This window comes from Protopterus annectens, chromosome 6.part0 (genome assembly GCF_019279795.1).
Source record: "Protopterus annectens isolate FY-2018-M chromosome 6.part0, PAN1.0, whole genome shotgun sequence".
Lineage (NCBI taxonomy): Eukaryota > Metazoa > Chordata > Ceratodontiformes > Protopteridae > Protopterus > Protopterus annectens.
In genome coordinates, this window is record NC_056737.1 from 386,775,751 (window position 1) to 386,800,590 (window position 24,840).

Below are 24,840 nucleotides of genomic sequence, written 5' to 3' on the forward strand. Positions count from 1 at the left end.
TTAGGACCCTGAGAAATGGTTTCTGGATCAGCAGCAGGATTTTTGAAAAGGAACTGGTGGGAGTCAGGGACCCTGTTATATCTGTCAGGCTTAGCAGGGGCTGGAGGAAAGGAGTCGGGAGTCAAATTAGCCTCAGAAAAGGCATCATCCACAATATCCAAAATAGGAGGAATAGCCAGGGGTCTATGTTGGGGAAGGAGAAGGAAATCCCTAAGCCTTCTCTTAGATTCAGAGTACTCCTGTCCTTCCCAGTGAAAATGTTCCCTCATGTCATGTAAAGTTTCTCCAAAAGAAAAATCCTCAGGGGGAGAAGCTGATGGAATGGATTCCTCAGCATCAGAATCCTCATAAGGAGGGAAAGTATATTCCTGTTCAGAGGAAGACACTGAAGAAATAGATGCCTGATCAGAGGATTCATAATCCAATTCTTGCCTTGGCCTTTTGTCTGGAGGGGGATGTGAACCCCTAATCATGGTTAGTAAGTCCTCCGCCATTTTAAGCAGCTGTTTCTGAGATTTGGGTCCCAGATCAGAAGAGGCCTGGGCTGGTGTCCTTGATTTAGAAGGAGTCTTCGCCTTTGTCTTTGGCTTTGCCTTTATCAGAAGCTGTGTAGGCCTGAAAACCCCCTCGGAAGCCGGTACCTGCACAGAGGCTCCGGACCCATCCGAGGGAGCATTGTCCGAAGGTCCTGCAGCTGGAGTACTCAAAGGTCTAGTATACTCCTCGTGGGAGTCCGTTTCGGCAATCGGTTCTGAAATGGCCGACGATAGGGGCTGAGAAAGCGCCTCACTGACGACGGCCGAACCTGCAGCTGGTTCTGCTTGTAAACCGTCGTCTGATTTGGACCTCGGAGGCCTGTCCTTATCCTTGCGTCATTTGTGAACTCCGGTAGTCGGAAGCGTGTCCGACGACATTTTATAATTAAATCGCTTGCCAAAGTAGTGAAAAGCAAAATTGTACCTCCACTTAATAGTATGTTGGTTAAATCTAGCACAAAACCGACAACTAGCTACGTCGTGGTCAGGGCCTAAACAAGGAATACAGTAAGAGTGGAAATCCTTATGAGGTATTTGCTTCCCACAAGAAATACAATTATTAACTTTTTCTGACATTGGACTGGAGCAAGAAAAAAGTTTCCCCAATGGGGTACTTAGCTTTGAGAAGAAGAAGTAAGTCTTCGGACTGAAGCACGAAAAAATATCAGGAGTCAGCCGACCGGCACTTGCGAACTGCTTCCACCGCACGGCAAGAAAGACTGGAGAACATGGCGTCGGCTGGCAGCTTTGTACTCCTGGCGCTCTGACGTCAGGGAGCATGACTGACCAGCCGACGCCGGACCCAGACTCTGGGATTCTGGCCGACCAAGGGCTGCCTGCCGGCAGGAAGAACCCCCTACAGTGATGACTGCAACAGTGAAACACGATGAACATCAGTGAAACACGAAGAACATTGGTAAGTAGCAAACTGTCCTGCTCCCTATCACCCAGCATACATCACAGGACAGAAGGGCTGACTGGGATTCCCAGGAAGAGAAGAATGGTTCATAGGCTGTCATCTGGCCTAGGTATGCCTCCTCTCCCTTTACCATGGAATAAATGGGCCATAAAGATAAACAAGCAGACAGACAGTTCTGGGGGGTAACTAGCATGGGTTTTGCACACACTGTGTTCTTTAAACTCACAGAAACTTTTTCAGCTGGATCAGACCACTAAATCTGTACAGTATCCACTGATTTAGTCGGGTCCGTCAGAAGGCAATGCCAAGGTCACAAAATTTGGAATGAAACAATTGCAGTAGGCCAGCAAGGTCTACAAATGCCTTGACTTGCTTTGTAGTGTAAGAACTTGGTCCATCCCATATTGTTGGGCCATTTCCTACATAAACTACTACTGCACCCCACCCATTACATTACCTAGGTATTTAGCTTTGATAAAGGGGATGGCTTTCAGTCTGTCTTTCGGCTTTTCCCGGTTAGGGGGTCGTCACAGCAGAACTCCGGTCCACTAATGATTGGCAGTGAGTTTTTACAGTGTCGAGTTGCCAGACCAGTGCCCAACCTTCAAAGAAGGAGCACCTACCTGCATGTCTTTAAATTCACTTGACCACAGGGAGGACATGCAGACTCCACATAGAAGGTGCTCCAGCCAAGAATCAAACCGGAGAACATCTTGCTGTGAGGCGACAATGCTAACCACTGCATCACCGCAGCCTCAGGGGATGACTTTGATTTATGTAGTTTTATCAGCTCAACTGAATGGCTACTTATTCTAATCTTTCCAGCCTTTTACTGTTTGACTCTATTTACTTCTTCAGTTTTTTCACTTATTTTAATTAACTCTGAATGCATAGGACTTATTTTGTTCTCTAAATTACTGAAAGGGAATGGCTTTTAGTAATTTAGAGAAAAAAATAAGTCATATGCATTCAGAGTTCATTAAAATAAGTGAAGAAACTTGAAGTAGTAAATAGAGTCATACAGTAAAAGGCTGGAAAGATTAGAATAAGCTTTAAGTAGCCATTCAGTTGAGCTGATAAAACTACATAAATCAGAAGAAATGAAGGAAAGACTGACTGAATAAAAGGCTTCTCGCGAAGAAATGTTTAAAAAATTGTAGAGTTAGAAGATATAGCACACAGAGAAAACATGAGATTTTCTACTATACCAGAGAAACTGGAAAGAACAGACAATTAGTTCTACAAAAGTTTTATAAGTTGTTAAAGTTTTATAAGCAACTAGATTAGGTATTCCACAGAAGGATTTAATATATGAAAGGACACAACATGTATATGCTCCAACTCTGACCATGAAAAAGAAACCAAGACCTAAAGTAGCAAAACTGCAGTCATATCAACAGAAAGAGCTGCTCCTGACAAAACTTTAATAGAAGGGAAAATTTTTAACAAATGGGGATACCAGTGTTTATGGAAAATGATTACTCACTGTACACCAGACAGAAGTAAAGCAATTTTGTCCCTGCATTCAGAGGATCTTCAGAAGCACATATGAAATTCCAGCTGTCATACCAAACTGTTTTGGAATATTTTAACACCTTTATTAGGTTCATGGGTAATTAAATCTTCAACACTGGGTTTTACAATTAACTTAAGGGCTAGCTCATCTGAGATTAGAGGATAAAGTACAGCCTATAACCCTCAAAAGAGTCAGAGATAAGTTCTGAATTTAGAGAATGCTGCAGTGATAGAAATTCTCATAGAACTCCACAGACCTGTTAACTAAGGATGCAACTGATAAAGAAGGTTCACTAAGCCCATGACAGATGACAGGGAAAAAGACTTACTGCTGTCCCTAAAGTGATGTTTCTCATGCTTGAATAAGTATGCAAAAAAGTGTGTGGCCATTTACTCTTTCTAGGAAGATTATGAAAATGAAACCTCCATTTCTGGGCCTTTTTTCTAGCCTCATTCAGCATACCACCCTTCTACAGAAAGTGTTCTGCTTAAATCTGTTACAGTGGCCACCAGTAATTTGTGTCATTTTTTTCTGTGCAAACAAAAAGTACACAAAGTAAGACAAAGGTCATATTTATCCTCTTGCTCTTTTTATGGCCACACCTGGATTGGTGGAAGAGGGCAATGGCTTTTTTTTAACTCCCAAAGAATTTGAACAGTTTGACACTATACATTATAGTTGGTTACAAAAGAATAAAGGCAAAAGGGGGGAGCTTTAAAAAAATCACTTTCCAAAAATTAAAGGTCTGCAATGCCAATACCAGATAAACTGACAAAGGTCAAGCTCCTCTTACTTAGTGTAGCAGAAGTTGAGAGCTGGAACTGAGGGTCAACTACTACTTCTTTTGAAAGCATACTTCTGTCAACATCACTGAGAGTGGGAGTGCATCACAGAACAGGTGGAGATCTGATGTGAAAAAATATGTACTGTCAAAAACACCATATGGAAATAGGACAAGAATAGTACTGAAAATCTTTTTTTTTTTTAAATCCATGCAAGATAAAGGTGATGCCCTAAAACTGGTTTCCATGACTGCTTAACATCTAGGCATCTAAGAAGGAAATTATTAAGAGTATAATGCTGTAAGCTTACAAATTTCTCTGAGTAATTATTTCTTAAATGATAAACACCAAATACCTCAAAGGATACAAGTTTTGGTATAGCGGAATTAGTGATTTCAGAGCACGGCTGGCATTTATTGCTGTAGCCCTTACAACAATGGGAAGGATTTTTCCGTCTACGATAGCACCATCAAATAGTGGTCCAAAAAACTGAACCTGTACAGAAAAAATACATTTAATTAAAAGAACACCCAACTTGATGCATAATTTAGGTAAATCTAAATCAAGCATTTTGATAAGTAAACATGAAAACTAACTCTCAATAGCAAAGGCCAAACAAATTCACTGGTAGTGTACAGTGAAAAAGGTAATACATTGCAAACAATTTACATTATGCAAAACTTAGTTTAATTCCAGCAACCTAAAGCTTTCAACACTGACTAACATTCAGCAAGTCATTCAGTTAGCCATAAAGACAGGTAACTGGACCAACCTATTACAGAATATAAAACTTGACATTTAAGAGGACACCTTATTCAGGTATAGGGCATTTAGAGACAACTACCTCTGGGTATGTTTGGGGTTATCAAAAAGTAGCAGTGAATCATCAGACAACCTATGCAGAAAATTATATAGAAATGAGAAATGCAATCATTGTTTCTCTTGAGACAGTAGCTAATGCAGGGAATAGACTACCAAATTACATTAAAGCAAGCACTAGTTTATATACACTTATTATGGGAATTACTGCTTTTGTATACTGGCAGTCTGGAAGGGTATTATTGCCTGTGCCTAAAATATTTGTATGTATGCATGCAGTTAAAATACTACTAAAACTGCATGGCATAAAGCTTCTTGGAATGCAAGTATATACAGCTTTTTTCTACTAATCAGCAGAATTAGAAAACGTCTTAACAGGAAAAATTACATATTTGTTATAGCCCTTGCACTTTTGTTACTTTTAAAATAACCAGTCAGTCAGTCAAGTGGAACAGACAAGTTAAACTGGGTATTTACCAAAACTATGGACACAATCATCAACCAGCAAGTACTTACAGACAGTTACATCTTCTAAATATCAACTTGGGCCCGCTGTGAGAAGCAGGGGTAGTGGATTTTAAATTATTTTTTTTCAAATACCTTTGCATTTTTGTTAAAAAGCAAACAAAAACAAAAAAAACAAACAAACAAAAAAAAAACAGCTGCACACTTGTGATACTATTTATAAAAAAAGTATACCTTTTCATATTACTGAAAAAAATCCAGATTTAGCCACCAATTCTAATTTTGCATCTTTGTTGTGGTCTTGCCAAGAAAACAGAGGCAAGTTTTATACATATTCACATTCACCAGAAAAGTATTTTCTTCAAAAAATCTTCACTGAAAGCACTATTTCACTAATGTGATCATGAAGCAGGCTCAAATATAAAATGAAGGGCAAAGGCCTTCCTTCCATTTCTTGTCATACAGAGGATGTCATGAAAAGAACTAAAACAGACATTACGCTAACGAAAGAAATGCAGGTCAACTTCAAACAGCACTGCTAAAAATCAAACTATACTTACAATACTGGACAAGTAACACTGACTAAAGCTTGCAAATATTTTCTAGTAAGACACACACAAGGCTGTATTTAAGCCATAATAAATAAATAAACTATTTTCATAAAAAATGAACACATTAATTTGTGGTTGTTGCTTTCATTGAAAATGCAGCACAGCTGTTTACAGTGAAACTGGCTTTTCAAATGAGTATACATTTTAAGTACCAAAAGGCTACTGATCCCTGAATTTGTAAACCATGTCAAATGAATTAATTACCTTATTTGTATCCTTCAGTATATGGCAATGGGAACAGCAAACTTTACATTCAAATTGAAGAAAAAATAATAACTACTACCTCTGACTCTCAAATTTAGGAGCAGAGACAGGGAGACACTGTCAACCATTTTTATGTGTGGTGATTCTGAAGTCTCATGCTGGGAGTTCCACTGCTTTTGAAACTGTACAACTGTTGCCTGGAATTGCAAGTTAGATCTACACAGAAATTAAATAAATTTTTAACTAACTACTGGTAGTGACAGGTCCAGATAAGTTGCTAGTTACAGCTCTCCTACATGCCATATATGAGTGTTTAAATACATTTATTCTATATTTTCTTTGCTGTCTGTACATTAGATTTTACAAAGTGCAACACTTAATTTTATTTCAAGTAAGGAATTTTATTAATCAATCTACATGACTGTGGCTGGCAGATAACTTATTCATGTTAGGGTGTATGTACTGAACTGGCATAAACTTAACTGCTGGCTTCTGTTTTTTGAGGAGTCATTACTCAAGCTACTGCTTTCTATATCAATATTTAATGGTTTGATTATTTTAAAAGTAAATCGTAATGCTTTCTTGGTGTGCTAAAGTGGTATTGTTGGGGCCAGGATTAGTGTACACGTACCAAAGGGGATGTCATTATGGGACAGATATAATTAACCCTTATTGGAAAGTAGTGTGTGTGTGTGTGTGTGTGTGTGTGTGTGTGTGTGTGTGCCTAAACACAAATGTACATGAACAATGTGTGTGCACTCATAGGAATAATGCCAGACAAGCTTTTTTTCACTTTTGCCCTCTTTTGCATGCTCTCTAGCTGACTGACCATCAGCTGCTACCCAAGGATATTCCTGCAGTTCCTTTCATATATTAATGCCACTGGTACTATGGCTGGGGCTTGGCCTACACCACTGGTGGATTAAGTAGGGGAGGTGAGGCAGTGCAGACCAGTTGGCAACATCACATATGCGGTTCTTCACCCAAGGGTTTTTTTTATATCCCCTAACTGGACAGAGCTTCTGACATCATGTGTGCCACTGCCATACTTCTCAAACTGGAAACATTTAGAAATCTGGACAAGGGTATGAAAAGTAGGTACAATGGACCAAAAATTGGGGGTGTTAATTAACATGCAATCTGCATACACAACCACGTGACCCCACCTAGCCCAATGGAACTGTGTGATATGCATGAAGACTGATGTCACTAAATATTAATAACTAATGGCAATTATTCGAATTCCAGACTTCATATCCATCAGAAAATACAACCTATTATTCTAGCAACAGAGATTACAGGAGGAATATTTAAAATCTGTCCCTATATTTTGTTCTTTGTCCCACCATTATTTCTGGCTTTGTCCAGAATCCTTGCTCTGAGAAATGGACAAGTATGTTCCATGGCAATTTTTATTTTTGTTAAGATAGATAACTGCACATGAAATAATTCTTCAAAATAACTTTATAAGCAAAATTTGGAAGAAATACATTTAGATTGTGTTCAGAATTTTTCAGCAGAATAAATATAATACAGTAAATATTTTTGTGACTGAATTTTAATTTTTGCATTTAAAAAGATACTAATGATCCTAAATGAAATAAATGCTTCAGATATAAAAATATATTAAGAAAGTGCATAACTTCGGCTATTAATTAAAAAAAAATGAATGACACTACTATAAAGGTACAACAGAAATAAAGTACATAGTAAAGGCAGTTGTCTTTCAGTGCTTAAAATGGAAAGAAAGCCAAAACAGTCAATTCTATAAAAAATAATTATATTCTAAAGTTTAACTAAAGGAAGTTTTTGGTAAAAAAGTCCTCTATCTGCTTGAAAACGGAAAGCAATCCAAATGGTAGTGGTGATGCCATAACAAATTCTGGTCTAAACCAAACAGGGAATTCCAAAATGAAAAATTGTTTCAACTTGATAATCTCAACCACTTAACTCTAGAATCGATGTACTTAACTGTGGCCATTTGCAATGCACAGAACAATGCAACTTCTTTAGCAGAAAAAAGTGTGAGTTTCTTTCATACACAATTCTGGCATTAATATATACAAATTGGAATGCAGAACTTAGTGGTTGCATAACTGAAAACATTTTATACGACCTATTTTTTTTCATGTACTGTCACCTAACATTATGCATAAATACAACATGTGATCTCTTTCTCCCTCTATCTACACACACACACACACACACACACACACACACACACACACACACAGTTTCATGAACCTTAAAGGAAGGGATCGACATAGATTCATAGGTAGGTACTAGGCTATTGGCCCTAGGGCCTATATAAGCCTAGCCAAAAGGGTACCCTGGCTTTCGCCACCCAAGAAAATTATTTTCCTGTACCCTTGTCGAGCAGAGCCACAGAAGTGATCCCCAAAGTGAATTTCTTATTTCCCATCCAATCATCAAGATTCTTCTTGAAGAGTGCTAATGAGGAGCTTTGTTTGAAACAGATAGGTAGTCTGTTCCAGAGTATGGGAAGTCCCTGGGACAGGAATATATCCCTCCGGCATGTTCTGCTTATTGTGGTTTTTGGTGGTTGCGGGATGTGGATGTCTAGGGTGATTTAGCTTGTGGTCGGATCTGACCAATGAGGAATTGACCTCTGGTGTGAAACACCGGTCGCCCATGTTGGTAATGATCATGTCTAGGATACTGCTGCCCCTGGTGGGGGTGTGGATAACTTGCTCCAAGGCATTGGAATTTATGAATTCCAGAATACGTTGAGCAAAAGAGTTGGTACATGAGTAGTTTTCCCAGTTAATGGTGAGGTAGTTGAAATCACCCATTATTAGGGTGTTGGGTTGTATCCTAAAATTTTCCAGTGTATCAAGAAATGAGGAGTGGGAAACATGGGGCATGGTGGGGGATTTGTAGCAAGCTACAATTTGGATTGCGGTCTTGCCCAGAGTTGGATGCACTTGGATAATCTCAGATACATTATGCTGAGCAACTAGCCTGGAGGTGTGGATATCCTTAATAAATATGGACACGCCTACTGCTTTAGTGTTTCGGTCCAAGTTAGGTGGCCGAAAGGTGTGGTATGAATTATAGCCTGGTAATGCAGGGGTGCTCTTTGGAGCCTTGAACCAGGTCTCTGTCATTGCACAGATGTCAATGTTCTCCATTTTACGGAGTGCCTCGAGTGAGTGCATTTTGAGGTTTAGACTTCTAGCACTGAGTAGCATTACCCTCAGATTTTGCTTGCTTGTACCTGTTATGGTGGTGGATTTGTCATTTGAACCTTGCCTAAAAAGGCGCTATAGGGGTGGCAAGAGCCTTAGCCAGTATCCGGAATCCCAAGGGCGACAAGTGCAGGCCATCTCTGATAAAGCAATGTGGTCTTTCGATCATGTCATCCCAGGCAGACAGATACTGGATCTCCTTATAATGACACCAGAAGCTTAGCCAACTGTTGAAGTGAATCACTTTGTCCTTGCATAAAAATAAGCAAGTCACTGAATAACACAGTATATTCAGCAATGAGTTCTGTGAACCTTAAAGGAAGGGACTGGCACACAAGTGAGCAAAGCAGTGAATTAATAACACTTAACTATATTCAGCAATGAACAGTTCCACAAATGTTAAAGGAAGAGATCAATGTTTGTTTAAAATTGCTTGCGGAAAGGAAGAACAAGATGATGGACATCTGAGACATGATGTGACTTCTTAAAGAAGAACATCAGTAAATGTGACAGTCAGTCCCTCGGCAAGTGAAGTAAAAAAAAAAAAAAAAAAAGTGCCAACTGTGGCGGACCACCCCTCTTGAACCCCCCCCACCCCCAGCTACACCACTGCAAAGATGCAAAGATAATAGTATACAGTAAGCACTGTAAGGAGTCCCCGACCACGTTTATAATTCACAGCTCTACACAAAAATCAATACACAAAAAGGAAACTTAAAAAGAAAAACAAAAAAACAAAACAAAAAACAAATACTATACAAACCGATGAGAAAATATTGTTTATTTCTGTGTGACGTGCCCAAACCTGTTTTCTATTGACTTTCTCCGCCGGAGTACATTCACACAACATTATATACATAACATTTTGCAAATCCACAAACAAACAGCACTGTAAAACAAAAGTATTTCATCTGAAAATGTAAAGAATGCCAGCCGGTTTTGAGAGACCTACAGAGCTTTTAGATTCTTACTGCAAGGGATAATTTCCTTTCGTGGGTGGCTAAAACCTGCTTTATTTGACCAAGGTCACTATACCTCTCAGCTACCCCAGATTGTATTTCCCTCATGTTTTTGCCTGTCTCTTGTAATTTTTTGTTTTTCTGGTAAATCGCTGAAGATTACAGTCCAGTCAGTCAATAATGCCAAGTTTGTCAACCAAAACCAAACTTTACAGTTTCCTACTTCCTTCAGTTTTGTTCAGAAAATGCATGTTAATGCAAAACACGTTGTCATGGGCAGTCACGCACTGCCTCATGAAGCAATGCTTGATGATGTCAACGATAACTTAAAACTATAAGAAAGAAAATTGGGAATTAAAGGGGCCACTGAAATTTGTGGCACCCCATTACTTTGTCCTCAAAACTGGTAAATACAGAGGAATTTGGTATGGTTGAGAGGTATGGTCACTGCATATATCATCAGTTAGCTTCATGATTTCACAGCTTTCCCCATTATCGAGGATATGTTCAATTATAATCAGCCACCCTTCCCTCCCCGACTGGGCGAACTATCAAAAGGCTGCTTCTTCTCACCACATTGTTCCATGTTTAACAAATCCTTCGGTTGTGCCCGCTAATTATATACACCAACTCTGAGGTCGCACTAAATTGGGGAAAGGGAAGGTTTTGTTAACGCAAAGTTACTGGTAAGCTAGAAGTAAATCATGGTCCCTTTCTGTTGGCCAACCACAGCCATTTGATGACTTTATTGTCAATGACATCCCTGTTTGTTAACAGTGCTGTTCACTGACTAACATTCAATGTAAGGCCGTTTGATTAAATATTTTTCAATCACTGAACATAGACCTGAAAAATCCATAGGTATATGACTGGTTTATTAGAATTCAAGTCTAAAACTACTTGGGACAAAATTTTAGGGTCTGCATACAATGTGATTCTACCACTGTGAGAAGCAAAGAAAGGTGATAGAAGTCAGAAGGTTAAAGACCAGAAACTGTTCATTAGTAGCAATGAAAACCAGAGAACTGCACAGTCCTAAAAAGAAAAGCAACAAAGTGGCTTAAAATATGGCAGAACTGAATGAAAAACAATAAATTTGATACCTCACCTAGGTAGAAAAGCCATTATGTGAGATAATGTAGAAATCACTTTTTAAAAGATAGGTCGACTATGAAAGCATTCTTCAGCTTGAGTCTCAATAAAAGTTGAAACAAGGAAGGAAAAATACCAACGACATAAAAATCGGACTAAGTAATACAGGGAAACACAAAGTCAAAGTTAAAGTACAGTTTATGACATAAAAGGCCTAGTCCACCTCAAAACACAAACCATCTCCACTTTACATATTCAATGTCTTTGGTTAAAAACCATTCATAAACCTTAAGAGATCCCCGTGACACAACTACCAACAAGAGTCCCAAACCCCCATCCCCCAGTCAGACAGTTATGACTTCCAATGGCCACTTTCGTCTCTCAGTGAGCTAGCAACTCAGGGTCCTGAAAGAAAGAAATGGCTTATACTACAACAGGGGTTTGATGGATGAGTGGAGAAAGAGGGGGGGGGGGGGTAAAAAAAAAAAATCATAAAAAATTTATTACTGAAATGAGACTGAAATTAACAAGTTTTCCAAATAAAGGACTCTATGGCTTCACTTAACTTTAAGAGCTACAACAGCTGAAGTTAGACACTTGGAGGACATATAGGTCTGGAGGACAAAAACTGCCCCTTACTGACATGTGCAGAACTCTCATTTAAGGATGGAATAATGAAACATGACAATAAGCACCCTTCAGTTATACTCTGTCTATCCAAACTCCTCAAAATGACACAAGCAAGGCAGCCTGCAGATCCACATATTTTAACTTCCACACTGTTAGGTCAAACTACTCTGTGAAGGTCCACTAAAATCCTACCTTTATTACAAGGAAGTCTTGGAGTAATAACCTATCAACTTAAAAGAAAACACCTCCTTATCACCCTCTTTCTTACTATTTTGTTCAACGGTGGCACAACATTGTTAAAAAAAAAGTGGATGCTGATGGCATAAGGTCTTCACTTAAACTCACATCTAAAGCACTGCTTACTCAACAAACTGAAACTGGCTTCCAGCACATTATAACAATATGAATAACTATGCATTAGTTTACTTGACATAGGCTATAGACGTGTGCAGTGTGTCTTACTACCTGCAGTACATATTGTATTCTTGATCACAATTTATCCTAGTGATATTTCTGTAAATGTATTTCAATCTGTTTGTGTTTTTATCTGTTGTAAGAATTTTCTCCCCTTGTACATAATTACTCATCAACTGTTGTTTAAATGTTTTTGAATGTGTTGTGTAGATTTTCTTTCTTGGTGTCTGCTGAAAAAGGGCCATTGGCTCAGTGGGACCTTCCTGGTTATCAAAGGGTAAACAAAATAATTAAAAAATAAATCTAAATATACAAAGACAATTCTGAAATGAGAAGCAGAACTGGTAATGTAAAACTTATGACAGGACCAGCATTGCTTTAATGTAACTGGACAGGAAGACCAAAGTAATTATTGAGAAGAGCTGTCTTCATCTGTGAAAGGAGCAGTGGATTCTATATGGCTTGTGCCCCTAAGGATACCCATCTCCTATGGCAAATGTTTTGTTTCTACTATAAGTTCAAGCTCAAGTTGCCGGACACCAAAAGGAAGAGTGCCAGGCTCCCTCTCTGAATAAAAAAATAACTTTTTTCTTTTTGCACATTAACTACAGAAAGAGTCTGAAGGAATGAGCAAACTGAGGCAAATCTTCCCTGATGGCATGGAGAGAGGATGTCCATCTGCATCGCTAGCGACCTGACTGCAAGAAGGAATTCAGGCTGTTGAAAGGGATGGAAGGAGTGGGAGAGGAAATAGGATAAAGAGGCCAACAGCTTAATTTCAGACAGGGAATGGCAGGAAACCTGACATCTGTGAAACCCCTGGAGGAGATCAGGAGTCTCACAGACCATCTCAGGTTATTGCAGGGGACAGTGATGACATACTGGTATAACTGCACTAGCTGCCATCAGAGCTTAGGTAAATGACCAGCCACCATACAAATATCAGTTCCCGGGAATCTCACTCTATACTCACCATCAGATCCTTCACTCTCTGAGCCTAGCAGTGAGTTACTGCTGAATCTGACACCCTCAGAATTTGAGGGACCTATGTGTTTAGGGTTACTGTGAAGCAGAGGGGCAAACAGCCTCATACCCAGACTACACAGGGTTATGGAAAGCATATATAAAAGGTTAGACACGCATCTTTGTTTTACTTTAATTATTCAAGTATGAATCAAGGAAGCCACCTTCCTCATAAAATGACCACGGATAACACAGAAATTGCTCTACTTGTCATAGTAATATGGCACAGACAGGAGGCCTGCCCTCTAGCTACAACAAAAAAATAGGTTACTGAAGAAAATACAAAAGATGATCAACAGTTGCGTGTGTGTGTAAATATATATATATATATATATATATATATATATATATATATATATATATACACACACACATATATATATATATATATATATATATATATATATATATATCTATATATGGATCCCCTTCAGAAGCTCTAAGTTTCAAACTTTTTGAATGGAGATCAACGTACAGCACGGGATGGGATATTTACCGTTTTCCTCACTGTAGTGTGACCTCAGAGTTGGTATATTTAATTAGTTGGGGGTGTGGGGTGTTTTTATTATTATTATTTTTTTATTAGGTCTTCAAAGTTTCAAAACTCCGATCTTAAGGTCTCAGCCGTTTGAAGTTTTGAAACTTCGAGCTTCTGAAGTAGATCCATATGTGTGTATGTACGTATGTGTGTATATATATATATATATATATATATACATATATATATATATATATATATATATATATGGATGGATTACATGCATTTCATCAAATAACCTTCCGATCAGGTACAACACCGACCTGCAATGTCAAATCTCCCTGTGGTGAACGGTCAATGTCGAACAAAACACCGAATTCGACAATTCCGACCGCTCTACCACCTAAACAAGCGCTACCATGGGTCACAAATGGGTGGACATTTTGCGATTCGCTTACTTTGTGTTCACATTTATGCAAACTCGCAGACATGCGTTCGAACATTTTCCAATCGGACATCTACCGGCTGAACAAATGCATATGCATACCATAGATATAGATATCTATACACAACACACACACACAAAGCTTAGGAGGAGTACCCAAGAGCACAAGAGCACAAGCATTTTACTTTCAGAAGTGTCTAAAAAAAGAATTTTTCATCAAAGAAATACAAAATATACCGTTTTGACTTCCAGTAAACTTTGTGATGAAATGTCACTGCTGTGTTCCAGACCCCACTCTGAATTTGCTTCAGGCAGATGTGATTTGCTTGCCTGGCCATATTTGAGTGCAGCTTCTGCTGTAGGAAGGACAATTGGCCCTTTCTTTCTTTACAGACCATCTTGTAAGCAGGCAGATAACCACAGCATATAAGCATTCAATCTAAAAACAACTAACAAAATAAGCCTGTAAAGCAACAGGTCACCGTGCATACATCTTGGCTAGATGTGGGTTCAAATCCACATAGGGGAGAGATCTCATTATGGTTTGTCTCCCAAGCCCCTGTTTGTAAATGTTTTATCTCCCAAGCCCCTGCTTACACTTATCAAGGGTACTTGCATTTGTTAGAGATTTGGGATGCATGGTTATGCTTCAGAAGACCCTTGTGGTCGTTAGCCTAAGTAAACACCTATGAACCTATAAAAACCCAGATATTCCAATTTAACACCACTGACCTGGTAACTTTTAAAGTTAGAACAAAAACATTTCATACAATTAAACAAAACATATACATTCAAACCTTACTACAAAAATCTTAAACTCTAGCAGAAATCTAAGCACACATTTCTTCAAAAATGTGGGGACTTTAACCCTAATCCAAGACCTGCCATGCCTAATAATGTATCCAGCAATCCTAACACACCTTTTTGAAGCATCACTTCAGAAATAAAAATGTATCACATAAATGCTTCTAGTATGAGGAACTGCATAGCTTGGTATCTCTGTGCACTCCTGACATAATCACCACAACAGAATCCTGGCTTAAAATCATACACAAAAGATGAAGAAATACTGTCTCCTGGTTATGACCATCTCTGATGATTGTACTAGTAAAAGTTTTCAACCTTGCAGGAAACTTCATACAAATGCCAAACTTTAATGACATTACAGTTCTGAATGTACTCTTAGTAGCCAAGCTTAAAATGAACTAAAAAAAAAATCACTATGTATAACAACTTTATATACACCTCCAAGCCATTCCTCTCCACTATACAGATTTTCAGAGAATGTCCAGATTTTTGTCTCATATTTCTGGTCCATTTCTCAAAAAAATTGTGATTTTTCTGGCAAATCATCAAGGGTTAAAATCAGAAAATGACAGACATTTGAGTTCCAGACTTAATACACTTCATAAAATTCATGCTAATGCAAAACTATTATTCTATCAATTTTCTAAGTCTGTAAGAGCAATATTTAACAAGTGTCCCTATTTTTGGTCTTTTGTCCATTTGTTGATGGCTTTTGTAATGGTCCTCACTCCAGACTAGTAATTATGGAGCCTCAACATTCTCTCCACTGACACTGGTGACGGACGGCCACTAGGAGCAAAAATGGATACACACAGTATTTTCAGATGCAGCTCTCTGCACCATGCACAATTTCCCTTAGAAGCACACTCCAGACCTGGAGCTTGACTCTCTTTCTCTCTCCAGGCCCCAAACAAGACTCCACAATGAACACTTTGGAGGTCAGTGCCCCTGTTCCAAGTAGCTGACACACACACTTGGACATCTGATTTTCACACACACACACAAACCTGGGAAAGGCTGGCACAGCTTTACCCAACTATGCCCCTTGTACACAGACTATAAGGTAATTATGTTGCCACCAGTCAGCTCCTCTAAGGCTCCTACAAGGGTACCCAATTATTCTGAGTAAAATTAATACGAATACAAATGGTAGAGTTTGACCAATACAGCAAGGTTTTCCGGAGCGGCCTCAGTGTCACTAAAATAAGCATAAGTGCTATTAAGATGTTAGAAGTATTTTCTAAAAAACAGCCACAATGAAAGGTATAGAAATATTTAATAATAATTAATAAAATAGGAAACATGAGAATACTGAATACCTAGTTACAATAAACATCAGAGTTTCTATCACATGAGATAGAATATGGGCAGATTCAGAAAGATGCAGAAAAGCAATACTTAACTAATCTCACTATAATTTTCCTGACTGACTAAAAGAAGTACTGTTCCCTGGTTACTAACTAAAGCCAAGGAAGATAAAGTGTGTTGAGTTGCTTACTACAGCAAGGCAAGATGAGGTGTGAGATATCTGAGAGAGATCTCTCTTGTCAGGTTCCGAAAAACAATGTGCTGCTGCAAGATTTCTGTCATATCTTTCACTAATATCTAAAGAATCATTTCAGTGCTGGTTATAGAATGACATCACTCTAGTCACCTGACTGGTACAATACACATCAGGAGCTTTGTTAAGATGTTAGATGTAACATGGTTAGAATTGCTGGAGCCATGTCAGACTCCAAACCAGTTACAAGTGGTGTCCCACAAGGCTCAGTCCTGGGACCTCTCTTGTTCGGTATATATTTCTCGGAGGTACAGGCCAACACGGAAGGACTGTGGCTGACCAAGTTCGCATATGACTGCAAACTGGGCGCCATAATCGACTCTCCAGCCGACACAAGCATCCTCCAAAAGGGCCTCATAGAAATAGACAACTGGTGCCAGAGCCATGGCCTCAAGCTAAATGCCAAAAAGTGTATAGTCATCCCCTTTGGCAAAAACAAAGTGCCCACAAATTACCACATAGGTGGTAATCCATTAAGTACAGTAGAAGTAATTAGGGACTTGGGGACCCAAGTTGATAGCAATCTCTCATTTGACAACCACGTAGCCAAAGTGGTTAGAAAAACATTTTATATAGCCCACCTAATCATGAAGGGATTCACATCTAGATCAGGAGAGGTCATTGTGCCTCTTTACTCATCCCTCATCAGGCCCATAATTGAGTACAATGCCCTTTTGGGATGTACCTTACCAGACACCTGCAGCAACTGGAAAGACCCCAAAAGTACCTCACCAAGAGGATCAAAGGGCTCAAACAGATGCCATATGCTGCCCGGTTAAAGAAACTCCAGCTCTACTCAGTGGCATACCGCCTGTTCAGAGGCGATCTGTGCCTGACGTATAAAGCCATGTCCAACCCGGAATTAATGGACATGCTGCACTTCAGAAAATCCAAATCCCATCGAGCTACGCGCTCGAGAGACTTGAACCTCAGCACTGAAATAAATAGGACATGTTGGAGGGACAGATTCATAACCCAGAGGCTCCCTTCACTCTGGAATAAAATCCCAGTCCAGGTTAGGCAGAGTCCCTCATTGACTCTCTTCAAGAGGAATCTTGATGAGTGGATGGGAGATCGTAGGTTTACCCCGGGTATCACTTCTGTGTCACTGTTAGACAGAGGCCCAGTATACTAACCTCGAAAAAGGGCATAGCAAAATTAATTTAAAATGGTTGGCGAAAGCCAAACACATTCTGGCTAGGCTTATAAATGCCCTAGGGCAGATAGGTTCATACTAGGCTATGTGATGCAGCATCTGAAAGCAATAAAACAATTTCACAAACTTCCACCCTTCCAGGGTAGCAATTAGTTCACCCCAAGGAGAATATAGCAAGATTCCTAGTCCTGGTTTTCACATACATTTTTGTCTCTGGTTGCAATCAGACCTGTAAAATAAAATCTTTATGGCCTAAACTAACCCATTTAATTTTAACCTATTTTCCAAAATTAGCTATTCTGCGATTAACTGAGATTAACCTCTTCCCTTCCAGAATTCTCCGTTAAAACATTACATTTAATCACTTATAATAATAATGCTGTTTGACATACACATATTTCTTTTCTGTCCAGCAGGATCCACCTTTGATGCATTTTTAACACAAGCATCTGTACAAATCAGTGTGATAGTCAAATGACAATTTTTTTTTTTTTTACAAAACTCCAGCTAGCTATGGTGGCATATATTACACATGCACTGCCCTACACTCTCTGGCACAGATGGCACTACTTCATATCACCACAGCTTTGTCCAGATTTCTTGCTCTACGAGGTTGAAAGGTAAGCTCCAGGTACAGATAAATCAGCTTCTAAAGACATATCATGGATAACAGCAAACATAACTACTTGAAACAATAATTGTAGGTGACCTCAATATTGATGAGTCAAAGTATACTCCAAAACTATTCTCCCGACTATTAATCTGTACAGATTAGCACAATTAATACACGAGACCACTAGGGCAGATAAAGCTAGTGAAACAGAAAAGTACTTTAGAAAGGATAACAACAGACCCCAACACTATTTCCAATGTATAAGTTATGCCTGACACTATTAGTGATTATAACCTGTTTTTTTTCCATATGGAAACATACTAAAATATATAAAAGCATCCAATGTAAAACTGTTAGAAATACAACCAACTTTAATAAGAAACATTTTTGTCTATCCTTAAGCATAACATATGAGAACCATTAAAATATTTGCCTTTAGATGATGCATTAACAGACAAACTATGTTTCTTTATTAAACTCTCTAGCATCTTAATGCAGGAAAAAAATCAACTCAAATTGTGCACTATGGCTTACACCAGATATAAAAAAGTTAATTCATAACAGAGATAAAACAAGTAAAACTGAAATAAATAAAAAAAAAATCTGCAACTGTATCAGCACTTACAAAGACTAAGAATACCATCCTAAAGGTCAAGCTAAGCTACTGTAACTAGTCTCCAGGAAAAAAATGTATAACTCCAAAGCAGTTTTCGTCAACACACAAACATGTTAAAAATCACAATCTAGCCTTTTCACAAATAAACAACTATAACATAACATGCAGATTTAACTTCTGCTAAAACAGACAACATAAAATCCAAATTTAACTCATACTACATAAAATGCAGCAAACTACCTTAATAAATCATACACACAACAATATTTCAGTAAATGACATGGACATTAATGTTACTGCCTTCTCACTTAACACAACTATTACCCACCATGATAGAAAAAGTATTCAAAAACGTAAACTCACTTTACTTGCAGAAGATAACTTACCATTACAATATTGCAAAATAGCTGCGAAAGCCATTGCATACTCAATATCTATACTTACAAAATGTTATGCCCAAGAATGAACAGTCCCCATAGTAAGGAAGCAGTAATGTTTTCCCTTATATAAATGTGGTAAATCATTTGAACTAGCTGTGACGCCCCTGCAGTGGCCCAGTAATCAAGGAGCCTCAATCCTCACCACTAGCACCAGCGAGGGACGTACACATTGGGAGGATGACAAGTACACACACAGTAAAGTACAATTTCCCTTAAGAGCACACAGAGATCACAGTCAGTCTGGGGCTGGTTTCTCCCCCTCTCTCTCCAGATCCTGAATAAGACTCCCCACTGGCACAGCTATAGGGTTAAGATCACAGCCGAGTGGCCAAGTGAAGACCTCCATCACCCTCTCTGTCCAAACAGTGCTTCGTGTCCCTGCCCAAGTAGCTGACACACACACACACTTTGAGATTTGACTGATATACAAACACACACACCTGGGAAAGGCTGGCGCAGGTTTACTAGCTATGCCCCTTCTTCCCAGACTATAAGGTAGTTATCACTGCCACCAGCCAGCTCTTATCAACTACTTTTAAGGCCCTTATCAAAGAGTGCCCAATCGTACTGTGCGATGTTACTATCATCCAAATGGTAAGTGTCACCAAGACTTTCAAGGCTACTGGAGTGGCCTATACAGTGTTACCAAATACATATGCAAGTACTCTAAGAGCTTACTATCTCTAAACAAATCAGCCACAAGTACAAGGTTTAAATATATTTAATTATAAATAATAAAAGAACAAGACAATACTCAATAACTCAGCAGAGTGACTACACAGTTCAGAATCCCAGGAAATATTTTAAAACAACATTGCAGGACAGTCTCAAATAAATACAGAAAACATTTAAACTAATCTTTACTATATTCCTATCTATATCTAAAAGATATTATTGTACCCTAGTTAATTACTATTAGCAAGACACCAAAGTGCTGAAGATGGATGTTTCCGGGTTCAAAGACAAATGCAAAATCTCTGAGACAGACATCTCATATTAATATCAAAACATTACTGCTAGGTCAGCTGCATGACATCACTCTGTCACCTGCCTTCAGTTCCCAGGCTAACAGAAATCAACATCTTGTGTGAAAAATACTTCTCTCTCAGATGAGCAGCTGCTAGAAAGTAACAGAGGAATAAAAACACTAACATTTGAAACCTAGTAATTATTTCTGTTTCAAGACAATAGGGAAACCCCTAGCTCTACACATTGTGTCTGCTTGCTGCACTGAAACTAACTTTTTTATAGCACATCTTAAAGCATTTAATTTCAACTTATTTTCTTAAAGTTTTTTAAGTTAATTCTGTATGTTCCAGCTTCTACCATTAAAACATACATTTGCACAGGCAAATAGCTTACATCAGTTTCTGTTCTTTCCCAGTAGGGTACACTGTGGTTATATTGTTGAAGCTCAGTACATAACATAGAGTTCTCTTGCATTTGTAAGGCAAGCATATGAATCATATCACTATTCACAAATGACAAATGACTATTTACAAAATTCCAGAAAGCTGGGCTGACAGTGTCAGATCTCTATACAAATCATATTAATATTTTCAAGTGACATACAATTATTTATAAAATTCCAGAAAGCTGGACTGGCAGTATTTCCCTGGTGCCACACTAGCATCTAAAGACATACAACCATAATGCCTCCTCTATCAAGAAAATCTTAAAAATGTGTTCACATACAGTTATAAAAGTACAGTTGTGTACACTTGTCATAAATGCAGATGTTCGAGTATATTCACTGTTGCAGTCATCACACACGGGTTATCTGCCTGCAGGTAGCCCTCAGTCGGCCCGAATACCAGAGTCTTGGGATTTCTGTGTCAGATGCTGTCACCTCTTCTATGACTTTAGGTCGTCAGGGGTATAAAACATGCAGTCGGCGCTATTACATCAGTTTTCTTGCCCCAAATGTCAGCAGCCCCCCAAACAGGAAGCAATTACATGGTGTGGAACACCTCCAGTAAAAAGTAAATACCGTAGCCATAAGATATGGCCAAAAAGAGGATAGGCAGAAAGCATATAAGAGTCAGGGGGGCTGGAGGGAGGGTAACCAAGACTGCAACAGTGAATATACTCGAACATCTACATTTATGGTAAGTATACACAACTGTACTATGTTATTCGTGTTTCACTGTTGCAGTCATCACACTTGGGTTGATTCCCAAAGCTAAGGAAGGGTGAAGGCAGTCAAGGAATAGTAGGGCTGGCTAGCAGGACTTGCAAGACTGCTGTGGCAAATCCAGCTCTGGATTTAGAAAAGACAGGTAAGTGGTAATGCTTGGTGAAGGTGTGTACAGAACTCCAGGATACAGCTTCCAGGATGTCCCTGGTAGGGACTCACCTGAGAAATGCTGTAGAGGTTGAGTTAGTCCTAGTGGAATGAGTTCTGATTCCCTGTGGGGTAGGTTTTCCATGGTGCTTGTTGCAGAAAAGAATGCAGTGTGATATCCATTTGGGAATGGTTTGCTTTGAAATGGCCTTGCCCTCTGCCCATGCAGCAAAGCTGACTAGCAGCTGGTCAGACTTTCTGAAAGGCTTAGTCCTGTCAAGGCAGAACCTAAATTGTTTGTGTACATCCAAAGAGTGCAGAATCCTTTCCCCTTTATTCTGAGGATTAGGGAAAAAGGTTGGTAAAAGGATGGATTGGTTTACAGCCACACTGGATACCACCTTGGGCATAAAAAATGGGTTAGTCCTGACGGAAACCTTGTCAGCATGGAAAATAGTGAAGGGTACCACAGCCATTAGTGCCTGTAACGCAAACACTCTTCTTGCTGAAGTGATGGCTAGAAGTAAGGCTGTTTTCCAAGAGAGGAATTTTAACTGTGCTGTAGCAGCAGGCTCAAAAGGGGGCAGCGTAAGCTTCTCTAGTACAAAGTTAAGGTCCCAGGCAGGGGTGGGAGCTCTCCTCAGGGATCTTAAATTGTTAGCTCCTCTCATGAACTGTTTGACCAGAGGGTGAGAAAAGAGAGGTGGCTCAGTATTATAATGAGCTGAGATGGCCGAGCCATGAATCTTAACAGAAGAGAAGGACAGGCCTTTGTGAAGCAGCTCTGCTAGGTAATCAATGATTTGAGGAAAGGTGGGCATGGCTGTGTCCTTTCCTTGAGACTGGCTCCAAGAACAGTATCTTTTCCATTTTTCTGAATAGTACTTCCTAGTACTAGGCCTTCTGGCCTCAAGGATGATGTCCAGCACTTGTTTGCTAAGGGTTGCTGGGGTGTATTCAGGGAATAAGCCAGGCTGCAAGGTCCAGGGTTTGCAGCTGAGGATGCAAAATCTGTCTCTCCTGCTGGGACAGCAGGGATGGGGGTCTGCGTAGGAGTGGGTACCAGTGCTGGCGGGGCCAGTCCGGTGCAATAAGGATTGTCCTTGGTTTGTCCTATTTGATCTTGAGTAGTACTTTTGAGAGGAGGGGCAGAGGGGGAAATGCATAAATTGAGAAGATTTCCCATGTACAGGATGCAGCATCCACTTTCCATGCTTGGCTGTGTGGATTTCTGGTGCATAATTTGCTCAATTGATGGTTTTGGGGGAGGCAAGGAGGTCCACCTCTGGTGTCCCCCACCTGTGGGCTAGAAGTTTGAATGAGTTGGGTTCCAGTTTCCACTCGTGTGGGTCCAGTAGATTTCTGCTTAAGTCGTCTGCCAATATATTTTGTTTGCCTGGCAGGAATTGAGCTTGTAGGTGCACTTGGTTGCTCAAGGCTGTGTACCACAGGGCCATGGCTAACCTGCAGAGTGAGTAGGAACGAGTTCCCCATGCTTGTTTATGCACCACATAACTGTGTTGTCTGTCTTTATCAGGAGTTGAAGGATAAGGTATTTGAAGGCTGAGTATTCTGTACAGCTAACACTTCTTTTTGATTGATATGTAGGTGAATTTGTCCTGGGCTCCATTTGCCTTGAATGCATTTGCCAGCCATGTGAGCCCATCATGCATAGTCTGATGCGTCTGTTGTCAGGGTTTGGGTGGCGAGGTGTTGAGTGAAAGTGAGTCCCCTTGTTGTGGTTGCAAGCCTCTGCCCACCAAAGGAACTCTGCACTTAGACAAGGAATGATAGGAATAATTGTTTCCAGGTCCTGAGAATGTTGGCACCAGAGACTTTTTAAGTACCACTGAAGTTTCCTCATATGCAGTTTTGCATATGGAATTAGTAGAATGCATGAGGCCATGAACCCTAGTGCTTGCAGTATTTTTTTTGCAAACAGCTGGGTTCTGGTGGTCATTAGTTTGAAGTAGTTTGTCAAATAAACCTGCTTTTCTGAAGTAAGGAATGCCATCTGGGAAGTTGTGTTCAAGCTTGCTTCCCAGGAATACAATCTTTTGGCTGGGCACCAGATGTGACTTCTTTTCGTTGATGGTGTACCCCAGAGAAGTTAGAAGTCTCTTCACAAATGCGGGGATGTGCAGATAAGCTTCTTTTAGGTCTAGGGTGACTAGCCAGGAGTCCTTGGCTAGCATAGGAAGCAGCTGTTGTAGTATAAGCATTTTGAATTCTGGGACCACAGGAAGGTGTTGAGAATGGACAGGTCCAGGATAGGGCGCCAAGAGCCCTCTTTTCTGGGCACCAGGAACATGGAGTAGGAAACCCTGCCCTCTTTGCTCTATTGGAACCGGTTGAATAGCCGTGATACGGAGAAGAGAAAATACTTGCTTTTGAGCCTCTGCCCACTGGTTTGGAGGAAGGTCTGGCAACCCGCTTGGGGTTGGCAGTGAGTGGAAGTAGAATCTGTATCCCTGGGATACAATGTTTAGGACCCACTGGTCCTGGGTAATGGACATCCAGGTTTTTGCATGCAGGGCGAGTTTTCCTCCTAGGGGTGCAAGTACTTGGGCATGGTTGGGAAGGATGATAGACAAGTCATTGTGAATTTTTTCCATAAGGCAGTGGCTTACCACTCCCTGTTTTTGAGGGGGGAACACTCCATTGTTTAGATCTCTGTGTATCTTGAGACTGGAGCCTTGGTGGTCTGTTGCCCCTTGGTTTGGGCTGAGAAGACCTGGTAGGGACTGGAAAGGACCAGTTTTTTGAAGGCCAATGCCTACTGAATCTAGGTGGCTTTACCTGTAAGAAATCTTTAACAGTTTGCATAGATTTAGCTTTTTCCTCCATTTTTTTAAGAACCTCTTCTGCTTTTGTGCCAAACAAACGTTCCTAGTTTAATGGATCATCTAGTAATTTTGCTTTGACATGGTACAGCAAGATTTGTTCCTTCAGCCAGTCATGCCTTCTCAGTACAGACCCAGTGACAGCAGCCCTGCAAGATGCTTCTAAGGCATCAAAACCACTCTGCAAAGTATGTCTACTGACTTGGTTTGCAGAATGCATTAACTCTTGTAAATCTTTATTTTCTGCAAAATCTGGAAGCAACAACATTTTTGTTTAATTAGTTCCATAATATGCTGCTGGTATTTCAACATGTGAAACTGGCAATTTAAAGCTCTGATGGCAAGAGTTGTAGAGGTATATACCTTCTTGCCCCATCTGTCCAAAGCCCTCAAATCCCTGTCCAAAGGGGTAGGATTT

The 24,840-nt window shown here is 39.7% G+C and overlaps 1 protein-coding gene across 7 annotated transcripts in view; it reads right to left on the reverse strand.

Moving 5' to 3' along the window:
* The window catches only part of RALGAPA1 (Ral GTPase activating protein catalytic subunit alpha 1), a 5,382,632-nt gene that overhangs the window by 454,498 nt on the left and 4,903,294 nt on the right, over positions 1-24,840 (reverse strand). For all 7 annotated transcript variants that reach the window (XM_044074134.1, XM_044074135.1, XM_044074129.1 and 4 more), the window contains one exon: positions 4,121-4,248. In XM_044074134.1, coding sequence (XP_043930069.1) covers positions 4,121-4,248 — 128 coding nt within the window. The remainder of the gene's footprint in view (positions 1-4,120; positions 4,249-24,840) is intronic.